The 17,647-nt window shown below is 58.9% G+C and overlaps 1 protein-coding gene across 1 annotated transcript; it reads left to right on the forward strand.

Annotated features, from left to right (window-relative positions):
- Positions 1-1,552: 1,552 nt before the first annotated feature.
- Positions 1,553-16,947, forward strand: EMILIN1 (elastin microfibril interfacer 1). The gene is made up of 8 exons (XM_061625942.1): positions 1,553-2,052; positions 5,892-6,017; positions 6,704-6,903; positions 8,391-10,367; positions 10,481-10,588; positions 11,192-11,209; positions 12,342-12,476; positions 15,766-16,947. Exons 1-8 carry the CDS (start codon positions 1,874-1,876, stop codon positions 16,098-16,100), a joined length of 3,078 nt encoding a protein of 1,025 aa, XP_061481926.1. The 5' UTR covers positions 1,553-1,873; the 3' UTR covers positions 16,101-16,947.
- Positions 16,948-17,647: the final 700 nt, after the last annotated feature.

Genomic DNA, 17,647 nt, shown 5'->3' on the forward strand with positions numbered 1-17,647 from the left:
TGCGGGTCTCCGCTCAAAATAACCCCCCAAGATTGGCCCTGGCTACCAACGGCGTGGATACCCCTACAGAACGGCACAGAATGCCCCCCCCAAGTTACCCCTTGACTGTCCCTCCCTCCAGCCAATGGGTTCTTGATCTACTCCCGCTAGAGGGGCTGACGAAAACACTCTCCCTCCTGGCTGGGACTTGGGGGCAGAGCCTAGAGCAGGTCTGGGGCAGAGCCAAGGAACAAAAACCAGCAGACCAGCGATGGCGGCAGCGGGAGTGAAAGTATTATTGTGCCCCAGTTATGGGACACAAACCTGATTTTCAACCCTGGTGCATATGAAGTGAAAATAGATCACAATGCATCAGAGTATGTGTGGAGGGCCTGCGGCCACTGAGTAATCACAGCTAACCACTCCTCCGCACTCTTGTGTCGGTTCCAGTGCGTCTCCAACTCTCTCTTCTGAAAACGGGGGCACATGGCCAACCCGGCCCCTTTTCATTGTGAAACCGGGCGGGAGCGGCGCCAGTGCTGTTTCTAAAACTTCAGCTTCAAAGAGATTTTGCAGCTGATTGGCAGATCAACCCGTTCCCCTTCCAGGTGTGGCCAATGGAGGCAACTCGTCTGCTCACAGTCGGAGGATCAGTACAGCGCAGTCGGAAGAGACGCGCTCTGTCCCTCGCAGGAGTATGGAGCCATTAGTGACCCTGGCCCGTCCCCAGAATCAGCCGAAGACCGGCGGGCGGGAGGCAGTAGCAGCCGCACGGAGAGGCTCCCAGTAGACCAGGGTCCTCCCCCGCCCAGTCCTCTGAGGTCCCCTGCAGGGATGATGCCTGCCCTGCTTCCCATCGCCTTCTCCGCGTGGTCTTCGCACGGAGGCCTGGCCGGCCCGGGGTCCTTGGGGAGATAGGCTGAGCTGAACAGGCGTGGGATGCCAAACTGTGCTCAGAAGTACAGGGGCGAGACTAACGCGGGGCATCCACTTGGATGAAAGAGATCACGAAAGAGATCTTGGCCTCCAGAAACAAGGAGGCGAAGGCGCCCCCTCCCCGTCTCCGAAACAAAGGCTGCCCTGTCGGAGACGCGTCCCACAGGCACACACACTTCCCCCTCCCGGGACCGGCCAGACAGACCGCTGGCTGGCAACTCTCCTGGGTAGTGACGTGGGAAAATGGAGCGGGGGGGGGCAGCAACTGCGGCCCAGGAATCCCCCGCTTGCGGGGCAGAAGACTGCTCCCCCAGCCCTGGGACAACCCCACCCTGGCATGGCAAGACCTGGGGTCCACGCCCGGTGGGTATGTGTCCCGCTGCCCGGGCAGGGCCTCGCCCAGTAGCCGCGTCGTGCGGACTCCCGTGGGCCCAGCCCCTCCTCCCTCTTTCCCATTCCTCCCCCCTTGGCTGTTCCCGTCCCGACTCTAACGAGAACCAGATGTCCACAGCCCAAGCCCGGCGAGGGGGGCGGAAGGGAGGGGGGCGGCAAGGCAGGGACTGAAGCTGCAGAAAATCCCCGTCTTGTCGTGGCCAGCTGGAGGGGGGGCGTGGAGAGGGCCAAGGCCGGCCAGGGGCGAGCGCGGGAGCCAGCGGCGGGCAGCCCAGGATGGGGGCCGCAGGCGGGAGGACGGAGCAGGGCGCTGGGGCCCAGAGCTGCCGGGCAGGAAGTCGGGGGGGAGTGAGCGGGCGAGCCAGCGCTGGGAAGTTTGCAAAGCTGTCAGTGCGCGAGGAGGAGCGAGCGGCCCGCGGCTGAGCGTCGCCCTCCGTACCTCTTTGGGGAGCGGGCCAAGAGCAGGGCGAGAAGCGGGGCGGGGGCAGCTCGCCCCGCCGCCGGGCACGGGGCCCACGCCATGCGCATCTGACCAGGCCCGGACAGCAGACGAGGAGGCGCCGGGATGGCCGGCCCCAGGACCACCGCTTGGCTCTGTCTCTGGTGGGGCCTGCTGGCCAGGCAGGCCTGGGCCATGAACTACCCGCCCAGGTACAGCCTGTATACGGGGGCCGGCCTGCCGCTCGCACAGCTCCAAGGCACGCTGCAGGCGCCTCAAGGCGCACGGGTGGCCAGCCGCCACAGGTAAGTGCCAGCGGCGCAGGAGCGGGCGCGCATCACGGCCGGGAAAGCAGGCGGGCGATGTCGGGGCTTGACCTGGAACCGGAGGAGCAGCAGAGGCTCAGCATTGTCCACTCTGGCCGGCAGCAGCTCCCCGGGATTTCAGGCCGGGGTCTTTCCAGGCCCTACCTGGAGATGCTGTTGGGGCGTGACCAAGCCAAGCAGGCTCTGCCGCCGGGTCACGGGCTCCCGGGGAAGCGGGACCATGGGGAGGGTGTAGGCCAGGAGTTGGGGAGGGGGTTCCGCCGGGGAGGCTGACAGGCCCTTCGGTCTCACGGAGCAGGAGGCTGGACTCGATGGCCTTCGAGGCCCCTCCAGCCTCGGCCCTTCAGTGATTCTCTGGCAAGGCTGGGCGGGGGTGGAGCCGTGGGCTGCCCTGGTGAGACGCAGCTGCCTGTATTCCTCGGGCCCGGCGGAAACGGAGGGGGGCAGGAGCCAACGACCAGCTGGGGCAGGAGGAGGAACCGAGTCGGGCCCCTTGGCCGGTTCGCCCGTTGCTTTCCTGCCCTTCGCGGATGATCAGGGCGGCCTCTGCACGCTGACGTCCAGCCACAAGTTGCTTGGTGCTGCCGCCACGGCCCTTGGACCAGAGGGCTGGCCTCACCTGCCCCGCCCCCGCCTGCCGTTGCCTCTTGACACAGGGGCGCAGCAGGGGCTTCGGGCCCCTCCCTGTGGAGAGATGGTGGGAAGGGCCCCCCACCCCGTCTCAGCCTGGGAGGATTGGGGCGGGCGGGGAGGCCGGCCCCCTGCCCTCATGCCACGCCTGAGCCAGAATCCTTGGTCGGCCCGCCGGCCCTTCCTTCAGTCAGCACCTTCTGGTTTTGTGGGGGGGTGTCTTTGTCTAGCTGGGCGGCTGAGGGCATACGGTTGTCAGGCGGGGGGAGGGTGCTGAGCTGGGTGTGCCTGTGTGGAGTGGGGCGGGGCTGTCGGGCTGGGCACAGATCTGCGGAGATGGAGGTTCTTCCGTAAATGAAGGCAGCATGGTTAGGATGGATACCAGGCTTGGGGAAAGGGGGGCGGCCTGGCAATTAACCGGGGGGGGCACATTGCAAGTCTGACTCCAGCTGCATCAGGCCAGAGTGGGAGGCGGTAGCTGTCTTGCCTGTGGGGCGAAGTGGGGCAGAGAAGAAAGCAACATGGGGTGGCCCTTGGCGCGGGGGGGGGCGCTGGGGAGAAATAGCTAGCCGCGCCAAAGTTCGGCTCATCCATGTATGACCCCTCCACTCCCCACCCACTCTTAGCACTCCAGGAGTTCCCCCAAAGCAACATAGGAGTCAGGGTGGGGGTGCCCCAGATTTGTCCTCGCCAGGCCCCTCCTGATGGGCTGGTTTTCGGGTTTTCTAAATTATTTGTTCATTCCTAATGAGAACTGCAGGCAGCTATTCGCCCTCCAGCCCTCCGCGCCGCCTTAAACAGTAGTTAAAATCATCCCGCCGCTGCGATGAAGCGGAGCACAAACTTCGAACTAAATCAGCAGCTAGACAGAAATAAAACATCATCTCAGCTCTCAAAATCAATGAGTTTTAAGCATCCCTCCCCCCAAAGTCCCACTGGAGCAGAGGCCGGCCTCTGGATCTCTCGCGAATTCAGCGCATGGCGAACCACAGAACTGTCCCATCCGCTAAATTAAAACCTTCCCCTTGTGATCTCGGTGCAGGAATGTCACTCTGCACATGCTCAGAGGGGCATGCTATTATCGTTTCACATGCCAACCATTCTGGCTCAGAGTCCCGCCCACGTGAGAAACCCGGCGGGGGGGGGACTTCCTCTGTGACTCTGTGGGGAAGGTGAGAAGGTGAACTCAGCAATGATTAACCAGCTGCAGGGAACTTTACTGCTGGCTCAGATCAGCCAGGAATGGCTGGGGGCATTCTGAAGGCGGCTGGCCTTTGGGTTGCCCTGTTCCCAGCTGTGCCCCCCCCCAAGCAGGTCACCTTTATCGAAGGTCCCTGGACCCCATGAGGCCAAGAGGGGCAGATAGGAAATGCCCCCTTCTGCCACCAACAGCTTCTGCTATTGCGTTTGGGGTTGGGGGCAAGGGGGTGACTGCGGAGGAATCCCCTCCCTTTGTAGAGTGCACTGCTACTACAAACGCTCACAGGGGCTGCCAAGGTGCCAAGATGCACATTTTACCCCCAAAAGCTGGTGGCTTCCCAGGTCTTCAGGTCAGGCTTGAGTGGAGGCAGCTGAAAGAGGCGGCCAAGAGGCCGAGCGACTTCCCTTGCCGCGCACGACACTTTTCAAAGGGGACTCGCGGCACATTCGGGGCTAGCAGACTATAGCAGACTATTGTGGCTGGCCTGGCATGGAGTGGGACCCCTGAGAGCTGCCACAGCAAATCTGTCGGTCCTGGAGGTGCGGGACACTCACTCTCTGCTGTTTTGCTGCAACAAGCAGGGGGTGGGTGGGGGTGTCCCCACTTCTGAGACGCGCCACATATTTATTTTGCCCCTCCGTGTCGCATGTGGTCAAGACAAGGACCTTTCAGAGCTATTTGGCCAGAGATAAAAGTGGGACGCGGCTCCGCACCACAAGCAACACGCCCCTTTCAAGCTCTCTGTAAAATCCCTGTTGGCAACCTTCTGCGCACCAACGCTGTGAATTGATATACTGGAAGTCATTGCGCGGCTTGCGCTGAACAGCCAGTGAAGCAAACAGGGCTCGCATCCACTGGGGCGACGGATGGCGGTAAAGGGACGCGGAGCGGCTGAGTGGAAGCCATTTGTCAGAGCCCCCAGAGCCTGCCTTGCCCCTTCCGCGCATCCCCTCTATAGGACCCGTCCTTCTTTGGCTTTTTTCGTCACTTCAGCCCCCCCATTCCCTGTGACGTCATCTTTCCTTCAAGGGAGGGTGACAATTCCCCAGAAAGGCCTCCTCCCCCCCCGCAGGAAGACCCACAGCAATTAGCTTAATTGGCCCCGAGGAAGCCACTGCGTCTGGTGTCGAGGCTGAGACGCCCCGAAATGCCTGGAGAGCGAGGAAGGCAGGAAGGGGCCCACTTCCAACCCGTCGAGCCCAGCCGCGCCGGAGACCAGGAGACCACCAGGCTGTTCTGGAGCACAGTGGGGCCGCCCACCGTGCACAGCCCCGCCTGGCCTGGCCCTCGTCTCCGGGGGCTACACATACCGGGATGCGCTCTGGGATCGGCGTATGACGGCGCTGGGGGCCAGTTGCCGCTGTTGCGCTGCGGCCCCGCTTGGCGGCCTCCCACGGGGCCTCTGGCCGGCCACGGCGGGGAACGGGACGCAGGCGAGCTCGCCTCCCGGCCGTCTGCACGGTCAGGGCACCGCCAGACGGGTAACTACAGATGTGGGGGTGAGCGGGGCGCAGGCACGCGGAGGAGCCAGACGTGTATCGGCATCGCCCCCGCGTGGTCCTGGATAGCCTCACAGATGCATCTGCCCCAGGCTGACCGCCCGACGGAGCTGCGGGGCTCTCACTTTTCCAAGAATTGGTGGCTCTCCGTCCTGCCGCGGGGCCTCCTCAGAAGCACCCCAGTTCTCGAGCCCCAGAGGGTTAGGGTTACCTTCTCTGTGGCTATTTGGGTGGACGGAGGCTGACAGTAGAGCACACTCTGCACGTGCTCAGAGGCCCTCTTTGAGGTCAAAGCCTTGGCACTACACCGACAGCTTCTGGAGCCCAGGCTCTTTTCATCCCGGCCTCGGGAGTGTTTGCTGCCCTCCGCCTGGAGTGCAGGCCTCTCTGGAGCGAGGAGGCTTGTGCAGGCGGGACAGGGGTGCAACTCCAACCCTGCGCCCCCTGCGGGCCTGATCCAGCCACGCCTACCCTCTGCCCCGCCGCAGGAACTGGTGCGCCTACGTGCTGTCGCGGAGCGTGAGCTGCGTGGTGGAGGACGGCGTGGACACCTACGTGAAGCCAGATTACCAGCCCTGCGTCTGGGGTCAGCTCCAATGTCCCCGCGTCATCACGTGAGTGTGGGACGCGGGGGGAGGGCACAGCGGGCCGCGGCTGGGAGTCACCAGGCGGAGGGATTGATCCGCGGAGGGAGCTGGTGCTGCCAGGCGAGGGGCTGCGGCTGGCTGGCTGGCTGGCTGGGGTGTGGCCGGGTCACGGCCTCCTCCGCGGGCAGAAGCGGGGCAGCGGCCGGATGCCTGGGGCTGCTGCCTGGCGCGTGCCCAGCACGTCGGAGAAAGGCGCCGGCAGGGACTGCCCCCTGGTGGGCATCCTCAGGACTGCACTGGGCGGCGGGGCCAGCTGGAGACGGAGCTTCTGGCTTTCGCCGCCGGCTGAAGCTGCGCCGGTCCCGCCACTTCTCTTCACTGCGGCCGGCCCTAGCGCTGGAGAAGCCGCTCTTCTTGAGCTGCCTGGCAGGGTTGCGGGACCTTCCCAAAAGTTAGGCGGGTCCAAATTAAGGGGGGAGGTGCAGTGGGGGGGCAGATGCAGTCGGAGGAGGGGCTGCCCTACAGCGAGGAGACCTGCGTCGCCCTTAGGGCCAGGCAGGCAAAATGAAGTGCAAGCCAAGGCTCCCGCACCCGCCCGCCCGCCCGCCCGCCTGCCTGCCTGGCCAGCACCAAGAGGCTAGTGCCAAGGCCCCCGCCCCATCCACCCCCAGGCGGCCCCAATGCCCGCTGCTTCCCGTTCTCCAAACCGGCAGGTACCGGAGCTTTGTGCGCCCCCGCTACAAGGTGGCCTACAAGACCGTCTCGGACATGGAGTGGCGCTGCTGCCCGGGCTACTCGGGCGACGACTGTGCCGAAGGAGGGGCGCCCCTCACCACCCCCCGGCCACGACCTGCCCCCGGCCGGCCCAACCTCTCCGGCTTCAGCAACACGCTCAGCGGCCTTGGAGGAGAAGGTACCCTGGAAAGGGGGGTTGTCAGGGAGCCATGCGCTGCCCCCACTCAGGATTGCTCTCCTGCAGCCCAAGCCTGAAGGGTGGAGGAGGTCACCACCCTGTCAGTTAGGTGACATCGGGTGGCCATGTGGTTTAAACCCAGCCACGTGGGCAAGCCTGTGGTGCCTGCAAACCCCCTTACCTGTCCACACCTGACACCTTATATGGCGTGAGGGGTAGGGCAGGTGGGCATGGCTTGCTGAAAGTGGCTGGGGAGCCCCCCCTTGGGCCCCACGGCCTGTTGTGCTCTGCCCCTCCCCCTCCTGCCACAGAGGGACCCGGCAGAGCCCCTCGTGGCCCAGGCAGGCACATCAGGAGCCCTCCTGCTCCTGGCAGGGCGGCTGCGCTGAGTGCAGAGTGGCCACTGGGCAGAGGAGCAGAGATGCCAGGGCTCTGCTTCTGTGGAGTTTAAGTCTCTGGTGGCTACTGTGCCCCCTCGGGGGGGGGGCAGCCCACTGCACAGTGCCATGTCACCGGCTGATTCCCAGCCTGCCCAGTTTGCCACTCACAAGCCGCCTCCCACCTCCTCTCACCCCAAACCTGCCAGGCTGCAACAGAGTCCCATAGCTTTGCAGCCCTGCAGAGCCTGCCTGAAGCTGGGTGAGGAGAGGCAAAGGAGGAGAGTGGGCGGGTGGGGGGACCCTGTAGCCTCTATAGCTGCACAGAAGTGGGGAGGGTTGGCTGGGGCTGCTTTCCTCACCCTGCATGAAAAGCTGCGCTTGCCAGAATTCCCTCTTCTGCAGAACTATTACAGGTGCAAGAGCCCCTCCCTGTCCCACAGCCTCTCTTGCATCCAGCCATCCTCAGAAGAGGCTGATGCATGGGTAGAACCTGGACCTACCAACTCTTGGGAGATTTAGGCCCATAACCCCAACATTGAATGATAGTTTTAAAAGAGGTTTGGTGAATTCTGAAGCTGAGGGGTATCCATTGCTGTTCACCACAGGCTGAGCCCATTTTAAGTCTGTTTTATTCTAATCCGAGAGCCAGTGCGGTATAGTGGTTAGAGTGTTGGACTAGGACCTGGGAGACCAGGGTTTGAATCCCCACCCAGCCATGAAGCTCACTGGGTGACCTTGGGCCAGTCACTGCCTCTCAGTCTCAGAGAAAGGCAATGGTAAAAACACCTCTGAATACCGCTGACCATGAAAACCCTATTTGTAGGGTTGCCATAAGTCGGAATTGACTTGAAGGCAGTCCATTCCATTCCATTACTCTAATCCAGGTGTTCCCACTCACTTTCAGGCAAATGAACTAAGGGGTTACAAAGCCTCCTTGCAAGACCTTAGACTGGAGCTCTCCAGCAGATCAGGCTCAGCACAGTGTATCATAGTTCACTTGCAACGGGGCCAGGTCCATGCCATTAGCCAAACTGTCAGGTCTGAGAGGAAGTGCCCTGATGTGGCCTCTCTCTGTCTTTGTCTGTCCATCTCTTTCTCCTGTCCCAGAACAAAGGGATTCAGAGAAGGTTCAGCAGCTTGAAGAGAAAGTGCAGACTCTCAGCAAGCAACTGCAGGATCTGCAAGCCAGCAACACCCAGCTCACAGAAGACGTGCGCCGGGCAGTCGAGACCTCCTTGAATGGTAAGCAGCCGGCAGACGCAGCTGCACACCCGGAGATGAAGGAGACCCTCAATGAGATCCAGCGCCACCTGCAGCGCCTTGACAACCGCATCTCCAGCCACGAGAATGGCCAGGGCACGGCGGGTGGTGGGGAGACGGATGTCCGTGGTGAGGTCCTACGGGAGGTAGAACGGCGCTTGCAGGAGTCGTGCTCATCCTGCCTGACTGGTGTGGAGGGGCTCCAGAGGCAGCAGGCAGAAGACCACGACCGCATGCGGACACTGGAGAAGCTGGTCACCTCCGTGGACCAGCGGAACCGTGAAGCCGTGGACACTGTCCGGCAGCATGTTGGCCGCCTGGCTGCCCAGCTGCCCAAGGACTGCTGCCCCCAGCTGGAGGGCCGGGTGGGTGGGCTGGAGCGCCGCCTGGAGGCCATCTCGGAGGCCTTTGCCGTGCTCAATGAGCATGTGGGAAGGCAAAGGCCTCTTCCGCCTCCTCCCTGGAGTGTGGACAGGCGGATGTCTGAGATGGAGAGCCGCGTCAATACCACCCAGCGCAGCCTGGAGGAGCACTTTGCAGACCTGCAGGTCATGCTGGAAGGAGCGGACGAGCGGCTGCGCAGGGCTGAGGGGCAGCTGGACTTTGTCTTCTCCCGCCTGAATGACTTCCAGAGCCACGTCAACCAGGCTCTGGCCAACCTGTCGCGGGACGTCGGGGCACTGAAGGACAGCGGCCTGCAACAGCAGGGTGCCCTGGAGCGGGTGCGTGGGGCCGTGTACGCCTGCACCCAGATCTGCACCCCACCAGGTAACCAGGACTCCCAGATCAGCACCATCCTGAGCGACCTGGAGCGGCGGGTGCTGGACAACGAGGGACAGTTGCGGCTGCTGGGCACCAGCCTCCACCAGCTGGACGTCTCTGGCAAGCTGCGGAACCTGCAAGGCCTGGTGGGATCCAACAGCGAAGGCCTGAGCAGGCTCGCTGGAGAGATTGGTGAGCTGGAGAACAGGCTGCTGGTCTCCGTGAGTGCCGGACCGCCTGATCTGGTGCTGCACACCAACCGCACCTACCAGCGCTTGGAGAAGCTGGAGCGGGAGGTCCAGGGGCTGGCGCAGCATCCCTGCAGCCGGGAGTGCGTGGAGCTGCGGGAGGAGGTGGGGCAGCTCAGGGCAGAGGCGGAGACCTGCCAAGCCGCCTGCCAGCCGACGGGGAGGCAGCCGGATCTGGGCAAGGAGCCAGTGGTGGATGCCTCCCGGCCCCTGGATGGCTTCAGTGTGATTGGGGGCAGCTCCAGCATCCATCTCCAGTCCCTGCAGGGTGAGCTGTCGGAGGTGATCTTGGGCTTCAGCACCCTCAACGAGAGCCTAGCAGGGCTGCAGGCCACGGTGGAGAAGCACCAGACAGACATCCACGAACTGGGCACCACCAAGGACCACATCATTGCCGAGATCAACCGGGTGCAGCAGGAGGTGACGGAGCACGTGGGCGAGAGCGAGGAGCGCTTCCAGGGCCTGGGCCGTGAGATCCACCACTTCGGGAGCCTGTTGCGGGTGGAGGCTTCAGACTGCCGGAGGGCCTCTGGGGGCCTGGCCGAGCGGCTGGCCAAGCTGGAGGGGGCCTGCGAACGGCTGGACGATGTCTCTGGGAGCCTGCGCAAGATCAAGGAGGGCCTGGACAGGCACGTCTCAGCCCTGTGGGGCTGCCTCCACGAGGTGAACGGGACCCTGCGCGACCACGGGGCCCTGCTGGACAAGATCCACGGCAGCCAGCTGGGCACCATCCACCGCCGCCTCAGCACCCTGAACGGGTCCCTGCAGACGCTTCAGGGCCAGCTGCATGGTCTCACCTTGCAGGACTTCACAGGTACCCCTGGCAAGGAGTGGGAGGTGTGGGACCTGCAGGCACCTGGGCAGGCAGGGGTCTTGGCCTCACCCTTCAGTCCTGGCTAGGATTTTAACTTTCTTCCACATTTTCAGGGCCTCCAGGGCTCCCCGGACCAGAAGGCCCCGTGGGGGGGCGGGGTCCCCCAGGCCCACTGGGGCCCCCTGGCAAAGACGGAAGGGCCGGCTCTGTGGGGCCTCCAGGTGAGGAGCTGTCCAGCTTCTGTTGGGGTTTTCCTGTATCCTTCAGCACCAATTGGCTCTTCCGGGTAGCCGCCTTCCCACCTGGAAGGGGCTTTGCTGCTCAGAGCTGTTTTGTCCCAGCACCCCCCCTTTCCCCACCCAGTGAGTGCCAGGGACAAGGGACTTGGAAAGGTCTCCAGACCCCCCCCCCCCCCGATAATTAACTCTCCACGTGCAGAGAATAATCAGCTGCATCAGGCCCAACTCTTGCACTCGACAGGCGCCCTCTGCTGGAAGGAGGTGGACGTACACTGCGGTGTCCCTCCTACATACACATAGTGGGTTGCTCTGCCCTGTGTGAGATTGCAGTTGCACAAGTGGCAGCTGCCAGCCCCCTCTCCACCAGAGGCCTCCTCAACCCCCTCAGGTGTGCATGCTTGCCAGGTTGACGCGCAATAATCTCCCAGTGGGGAGCTTCCATTCTGGAAAACACCTGACCTGGCCTGCAGCCTTTGTCCACCGTGGCAATTCCAGTCCCATCTCGGGGGGGGGGCAGGGGCATGCAATAACTGCCATGTGTAGTGTGTGATCCCTGTGCTCATCAGACTGTCTTTGGTCTTGCAGGTCTCCCTGGAGAACAAGGTAAGGAGGGCGGGGGAGAGGTGTCACTACTGTCCTCTGTCATGGGGATGGAGAACCTGGTGCCCTCCAGGGGTGCTGTTGGGCTCCAACGCCCATCAGCCCCAGCCAGCATGGCCAGTAGTCCAGTAATGACTGGGGGGGCCACCAGTCCCTCCTCCCTGCTCTTTGGGAAGCTGTATGAAAAGCGGCCTCTTGGGAGGGGAGACCAGAGCCTCAGAACATCAGAAGGTGCCTCATGTTGAGCTCCAAATGGGGTCCCTCCGCTCGAAGCTGCTAATGAACCATGATGGAGCTGCCTTTTTAGCACGTCCAACCGTCCTTCCATCTGGTTCAGCATTGTCTACAGGCCAGCCTTCCCCAACCTGGCGCCCTCCAGGTGCTTGGGATGGCAACTCCCAGCAGCCCCAGCCAGCCTGGGGGGGTCCCAGCCTCAGGGAAGGCTCTTGTATGTGACGCTGAGCAAGGCGGACCAATGTTCAGACTCAGAGCACCCGGAAGAGTCTGTGTTGCTCCCACAGCACACGGAATATGATAATAAACAGACGCCTCTGAGGGCGCTTCTTTCTGCCGCGGCCTCTGCAGATTTCCCTAGGGATGGGCTGCGTCAGCGTAAGTGAAGGTCAGGCCCTTCAGAGCAGGGGGAGCTCCCGTCGTCCCTGGCTATTGGCTGCACTGTCTGGGGCAAAGGAGAGCTGGAGGGAGGAGTCGCACAGGTTGGGGAAGGCTCCTCTGCACAGACTGCCAGCATCCTTGCAGAGTCTGAGGGAGGGGTGGAAACTGACTTATACCCAGTCAGGCCGTTGGTTCATCTAAGCCTAGCATTGTCCACAGCAGTGGCTCTCCAGGGTGACAGGCAGGGAGTCTCTCCCAGCCCTACTTGCAGATGCCACCAGTGGGGCTTGAACCCGGTGCCTTCTGCATGCAAAGCTGGTGCTCTGCCGCTGAACTCCAGCCGGGCCACTTTTTACAGGCAAAGCACACGCTTGATCTCTTATGTCGTTTGAGGTGCCAGGGTGGGAATCACAAGTTCCACAGAGCACATGGCTGGCTAGCGGGAATGGCCAGTGCAGAGAGAGGAGGAAGGGGGACCGTTCCCGAAAGTCATCCCTTAACCCACCCCCTCTGCTTGCAGGCCTACCTGGCCCAGCTGGGACAATGCCGAAAGTCTCCTTCACAGCAGCACTGACCGCCCGGCACGTGCAGACGGGGACCATTGCCTTCGACCAGGTGCTAGTGAACGATGGCAACTCCTATGACCCAGAATCAGGTCCGTGAGTGGCTGGGAAATGGGTAGAGGGGAGGACAGAGCTGTGGGGGGGGGGTCCACAGAACAACATAAGATAAGCTTGGTGGCTGGATTGGGCCAAAGGCCTCTTCAGCAGCCTTTTGCCCACAATGACCACCCTGGACCTGGACCAAGATGTGTTGCTGCAGCTACAGGAAGCAGTTACTAAAGTGCTGTTAAGTTCAGCATACTGTCACTGGCCAATTGCCAAGAATATCCAACATGGTCACATTTGACTTCAAAAGAGGGAACTTCAAAAGAGGAAATGAGGGGATTGGTAAAAAGAAAGTTGAAATACAGAGTCCAGAGGGTCAAATCACTCCAAAATGGTTGGGAGCTGTTAATAGAAGCTCAACTGGAGATCAGGAAAGAGGATGCCAGCATGGTTAAAACAAGCAGAGTCAAAGACGCTATTAGAGGCAAGAAGGCTTCCTTCAAACAACAGAAGTCTTGTCCAAATGAGGAGAACAAAAAGGAACACAAACTCTGGCAAAACAAATGCAAGATGCTAAAAAAGAATTTGAGGAACACATTGAACATAAAAACTAACAGCAAAAAATTCTTTAAATACATTCAAAGCAGGAGACTGTCTAGGGAAGCAATTGGACCCTTGGATGACAAGGGAGTCAAAGGTGTGCTGAAGCAGGATAAGGCGATTGCAGAGAAGCTAAACTGATCTTTTGCATCTGTCTTCATGGTGGAAGATATAGGGCAGATCCGTGAACCAGAACTAACATTTGCAGCAAAGGAGTCTGAGGAACTGAGGCAAATAGTGGTGATGAGAAATGAAGCTGCTGCCGATGGCTCCTACTGAGAGAATGGGTGGGATATAAATCTAATAAATAAATAAAAAATAAATAAGTTCTAGGCTTAATAGGCAAAATAAAAACTGACAAATCTCCAGGTCTGCATGGCATCTACTCAAGAGTTCTCAAAGAACTGAAATGGACCTCTCCAAACTAAGCAAATGGGCAGTAAAATGGCAAATGAAATTCAGTGTAAAGTTATGCATATTGGAGTAAAACATCTTCATTTCCCATATATGCTCATGGAGTCTGAACTGGCAGTGACTGACCAGGAACATGACCTTGAGGTCATAGTGGATAGCTTGATGAAGATGCTGACCCAGTGTGCAGCAGCTTTGAAAAAGGCAAATTCCATCATAGGGATCATTAGCATATCATAATGCCATTATAAAAAGCTATGGTGCGGCCGCATTTGGAATACAGTATACAGTTCTGGTAGCAGGACTACAGCTGAACGTCAAGAAGACTAATGACAACAGAAGATTTATGCAACTTTACCGTTGACAATGAGGACATTGAACTTGTCAAGGATTATCAATATCTTGGCACAGTCATTAACCGAAATGGAGACAACAGTCAAGAAATCAGAAGAAGGCTAGGACTGGGGAGGGCAGCTGTGAGAGAACTAGAAAAGGTCCTCAAATGTAAAGATGTATCACTGAACGCTAAAGTCAGGATCATTCAGACCATGGTATTTCCTATCTCTATGTATGAATGTGAAAGTTGGACAGTGAAAAAAGCAGATAAGAGAAAAATAAACTCATTTGAAATGTGGTGTTGGAGGAGAGCTTTGCGCATACCATGGACTGCAAAAAAAGACCAAAGATTGGGTGTTAGAACAAATTAAACCAGAACTCTCACTAGAAGCTAAAATGATGAAACTGAGGTTATCCTACTTCGGACACATCATGAGAAGACAGGATTCATTAGAAAAGACAATAATGATGGGAAAAACAGAAGGGAGTAGAAAAAGAGGAAGGCCAAACAAGAGATGGATTGATTCCATCAAGGAAGCCACAGACCTGAACTTACAAGCTCTGAACAGCGTGGTTCACAACAGATGCTCTTGGAGGTCACTGATTCATAGAGTCGCCATAAGTCGTAGTCAACTTGGAGGTACATAACAACAACAAAGCCTCACTTCCAAAAGGCTATTGTAGAGTTGGAAAAGGTTCAGGAAAGGGCAACCAGAAAGATCAAGGGGGTGGAGTGACTCCCCTATGAGGAAAAGTTGCAGCATTGTAGGCTTTTTAGTTTAGAGAAAAGGAGAGTCAGAGGTGACATGATAGAAGTGCATAAAAGTGGAGAGAGAAAAGCTTTGCTCCCTCTCTCATAACACTAGAACTCGTGGACATCCAATTAAGCTGAATGTTGGAAGATTCAGGACAGACAAAAGAACGGCCTTCTTCACACGTCGCATTGTTAATCTACGAAATTTGCTTCCACAAGATGCAGTAATGGCCACCAGCTTGGATGGCTTTAAAAGAGGATTAGACCAGTTCATGGAGGAAAAGGCTCTCAGTGGCTACTAGCCATCATGGCCGTGCCCTTGCCTCCCCAGTCAGAGGCAGCATGCTTCTGAAAACCAGTTGCCGCAGGAGGGGAGAGTTGCTGCTCTTGCACTCAGGTTCTGCTTGTTTATGGGCTTCCCGCAATGGGCATCTGGTTGGCCACTGTGAGCACAGGAGGCTGGACTAGATGGGCCATGGGCCGGATCCAGCCACAGGGCTCTTCTGGTGTTCTTAGATGCCCCAAAGCGGATTCTCCAAGCAAGGCCTGGGCACCACAGCCCCCCTTTCTCCCTCTCTCACTGTTCCCCAGTGACCTCTACTTAGAAGGAGGACCCCACAGCCTCCGCATGTAGCAGCCCTTGGATAGCGTTCTCCTCTTTGTTCTCCATGAATGTCCTAATCCTCTTTTTCAAGTCTTTTCAGCTGGTGACCATCAACCCAAGGCAACAAATTCTGTGCCTTCTCTCTGAATGGCAGCCGCTGGGAATCACAAGTGGGGTGCAAGTGCTGCTGCTCTTGCGCCCTGCCTTGGGACATCTGGGTGGCCATTGTGAAAACAGGATATGCAAGGTAGATGATGGGCACCTTTGCCCTGACCCCAAAGCCAGGCTCTTCTTATGACAGAGGGGGCAATTTTCCACTGCAGGAATTGCTCTGTCGAGCCTGGGAGATGCTTCAGGATCCTTGGCAACATGGCAGAGGGTGCTGGGCCATAAGCCTTGCACCACAGAAGGCTCTCTTGCACACAGGCTGGAGTGTGGTTCTGAGCAGGTCTGAGTGTTCCCCTGGTAGCATTTGAAGGCTCTGCTTTGGAGGCTGAGTGACTCTGGGCTTCAAGGCCGTGCGTGCGTGTGTGCATGGTGCTGGGGAAGAGTGTGCAAGCCAGAGGAGAAGGCCCAAGGCGGACACCTTCCTCGCCTTGCGGACTCACTGCCATAACTCTTCTCTCCACAGGGATCTTCACAGCTCCAGTTTCTGGGCGCTACCTGGTCAGCGCCGTCCTGACTGGCCACAGGGGGGAGAAGATTGAGGCAGTGCTTTCGCGCTCCAACCAGGCCATCGCCCGCAGCGACTCGGCCGGATACCAGCCAGAAGGTTTGGAGAACAAACCCGTGGCTGAGCACCAGCCGAGTGCCGGTGCCTTAGCGGTCTTCACCCTCATTGTGCCCATGGAGGCTGAGGAGACTCTTTGTGTGGACCTGGTGTCTGGCCGGCTGGCCAGCTCTCCGGATGAGCCACTGACCGTCTTCAGCGCAGCCTTGCTCTATGAGGAGGACCTTGGGGTCTAGGTTGATTGTGGGCAAGGGAAGGGCACAGGCTGAAGCAGCATGCCAAGGAGCCCCCCCTGCAGTCCCAGCCAAGCCTCCCCTCCTCCCACTTCTGGGGCCACCCCAGCATGTTGGCCAACACCTCAGGGAAGATGTTCCTGCAGCCACTAGACTCTCCAACCGCCTACTATGGCCCCCTGCTGGCACCAGCTGCTGGGCAGGAGGTGTGCAGAGACTCTCTCTTCCCAAGGCACTGCAAGCTGGGTGCACCCAAGGGGGTGCCCTGCCCTCCACCCTGTCAACCCTCCAGGCCTGGGGGGGGGGCTGCTGCTGCCACCAGCACTAAACACCACCTAGAGACCATCCATCCATGAGCTGGTAGGAACGGAAGAGCCCTTTTTGTTATTTATCTGCGTCTGTCGTTCCCCAGAGAAATGACCCCTCCCTCCCTCCCTCGTGCAGCCACCACCAGCAGCAGCAACCGCCTCGCTGCACCACCAGCCGGCTTTCTGCCTTGCTCTTCATCACAGCTTATCACAGCTGGGGCTGCCTCTTCTAGCCATCTCCACTGCAGAGCTGCTCAAAATCCATGCTAGGCCATGCTCACCATGGATGTGCCAGTCACAGGAATTCTGCCCCCCCTTGAGACAACACCGCCGATTATGTGAGAGGAGGGGGGGAGATGCTCCTTTGCAGCACTGTTGGCAGAGATGCAAGCAGTGAGAAAGTGATAGAGGCTGGAGGAGGAAGGTGCTTTCTTCAAGCGCCATCTCCTGTGTGGTGCACCCCTTGTGTATATGCTGTGTAGAGGCCCCGCTCAGCTATCGATATAATGATTGAATAAAGAAACACGACTTTTTTTAAAAAATCCTGTCCTTGCTCCACCGTTTGGGAAATGGGGGTGTGTCTCCCTTGCACCTCAGAAGGGGCCCACTTTCTTCAGCCGCCACCCCCATCTTCTATCATCAGGGCCACACAGTGTGTTTGACGGAGTAACATCAGCAAAAATCAGGTCCCTGCCCTGATTTGAAAAACTTGCGTCCATGAGCCACATGGATTCCACAGCAAGCATGCAGAAAATACTCCTTAGTTTCACCTCATGTTGCTCTCTCAGACCAGCAGCAAGAGGAAATGGTCAAATAGTGTAAGCAGCTTTGGCTGCGTTGTGCTTCTTCCTGTTGCAGTGGGTGGGTCAGGCAAAGAGGATTATGTCATAAATAATGGTGTAGAGCAGGCCAGGAATTCTGGGCACTGCAGGTCACAGAAAAGATTCTTGAGCACATGAAGAACCCCCCCCCTCCCAACTCCTGTCCCTTTGAAGCTCAGATCAGAATCCTGGGGCATAGTTCAGCATCCTGACCCTAATGGCTTCAAAGAAAGAAAGAAAAATATGTTTCTAATCCTCAAGACAAGATAAACATCCACTCTCCCCTATGCACCACTTTTGTCTCAAAACTCCAAATTAGCTCAAAAATGTGCAGTTGCAGAAGTTATGAGCATCTATTGGAAGTAGGACTGAAGCCACTGCCTGCCTGCCCACCTGTTCTCACAGTGGCACAGGCCGTTCT

The sequence above is a fragment of the Rhineura floridana genome, chromosome 4, assembly GCF_030035675.1.
Source record: "Rhineura floridana isolate rRhiFlo1 chromosome 4, rRhiFlo1.hap2, whole genome shotgun sequence".
NCBI classification, from domain to species: Eukaryota; Metazoa; Chordata; class Lepidosauria; order Squamata; family Rhineuridae; genus Rhineura; species Rhineura floridana.

Bases quoted from the DNA above. Each gene is read 5' to 3' on its own strand.
- EMILIN1 (XM_061625942.1), top strand. From the start codon at position 1,874: ATGGCCGGCCCCAGGACCACCGCTTGGCTCTGTCTCTGGTGGGGCCTG. The intron at 2,053-5,891 runs GTAAGTGCCAGC...GCCCCGCCGCAG, and splicing joins CGGGTGGCCAGCCGCCACAG to GAACTGGTGCGCCTACGTGC. The intron at 12,477-15,765 runs GTCCGTGAGTGG...TTCTCTCCACAG, and splicing joins CTCCTATGACCCAGAATCAG to GGATCTTCACAGCTCCAGTT.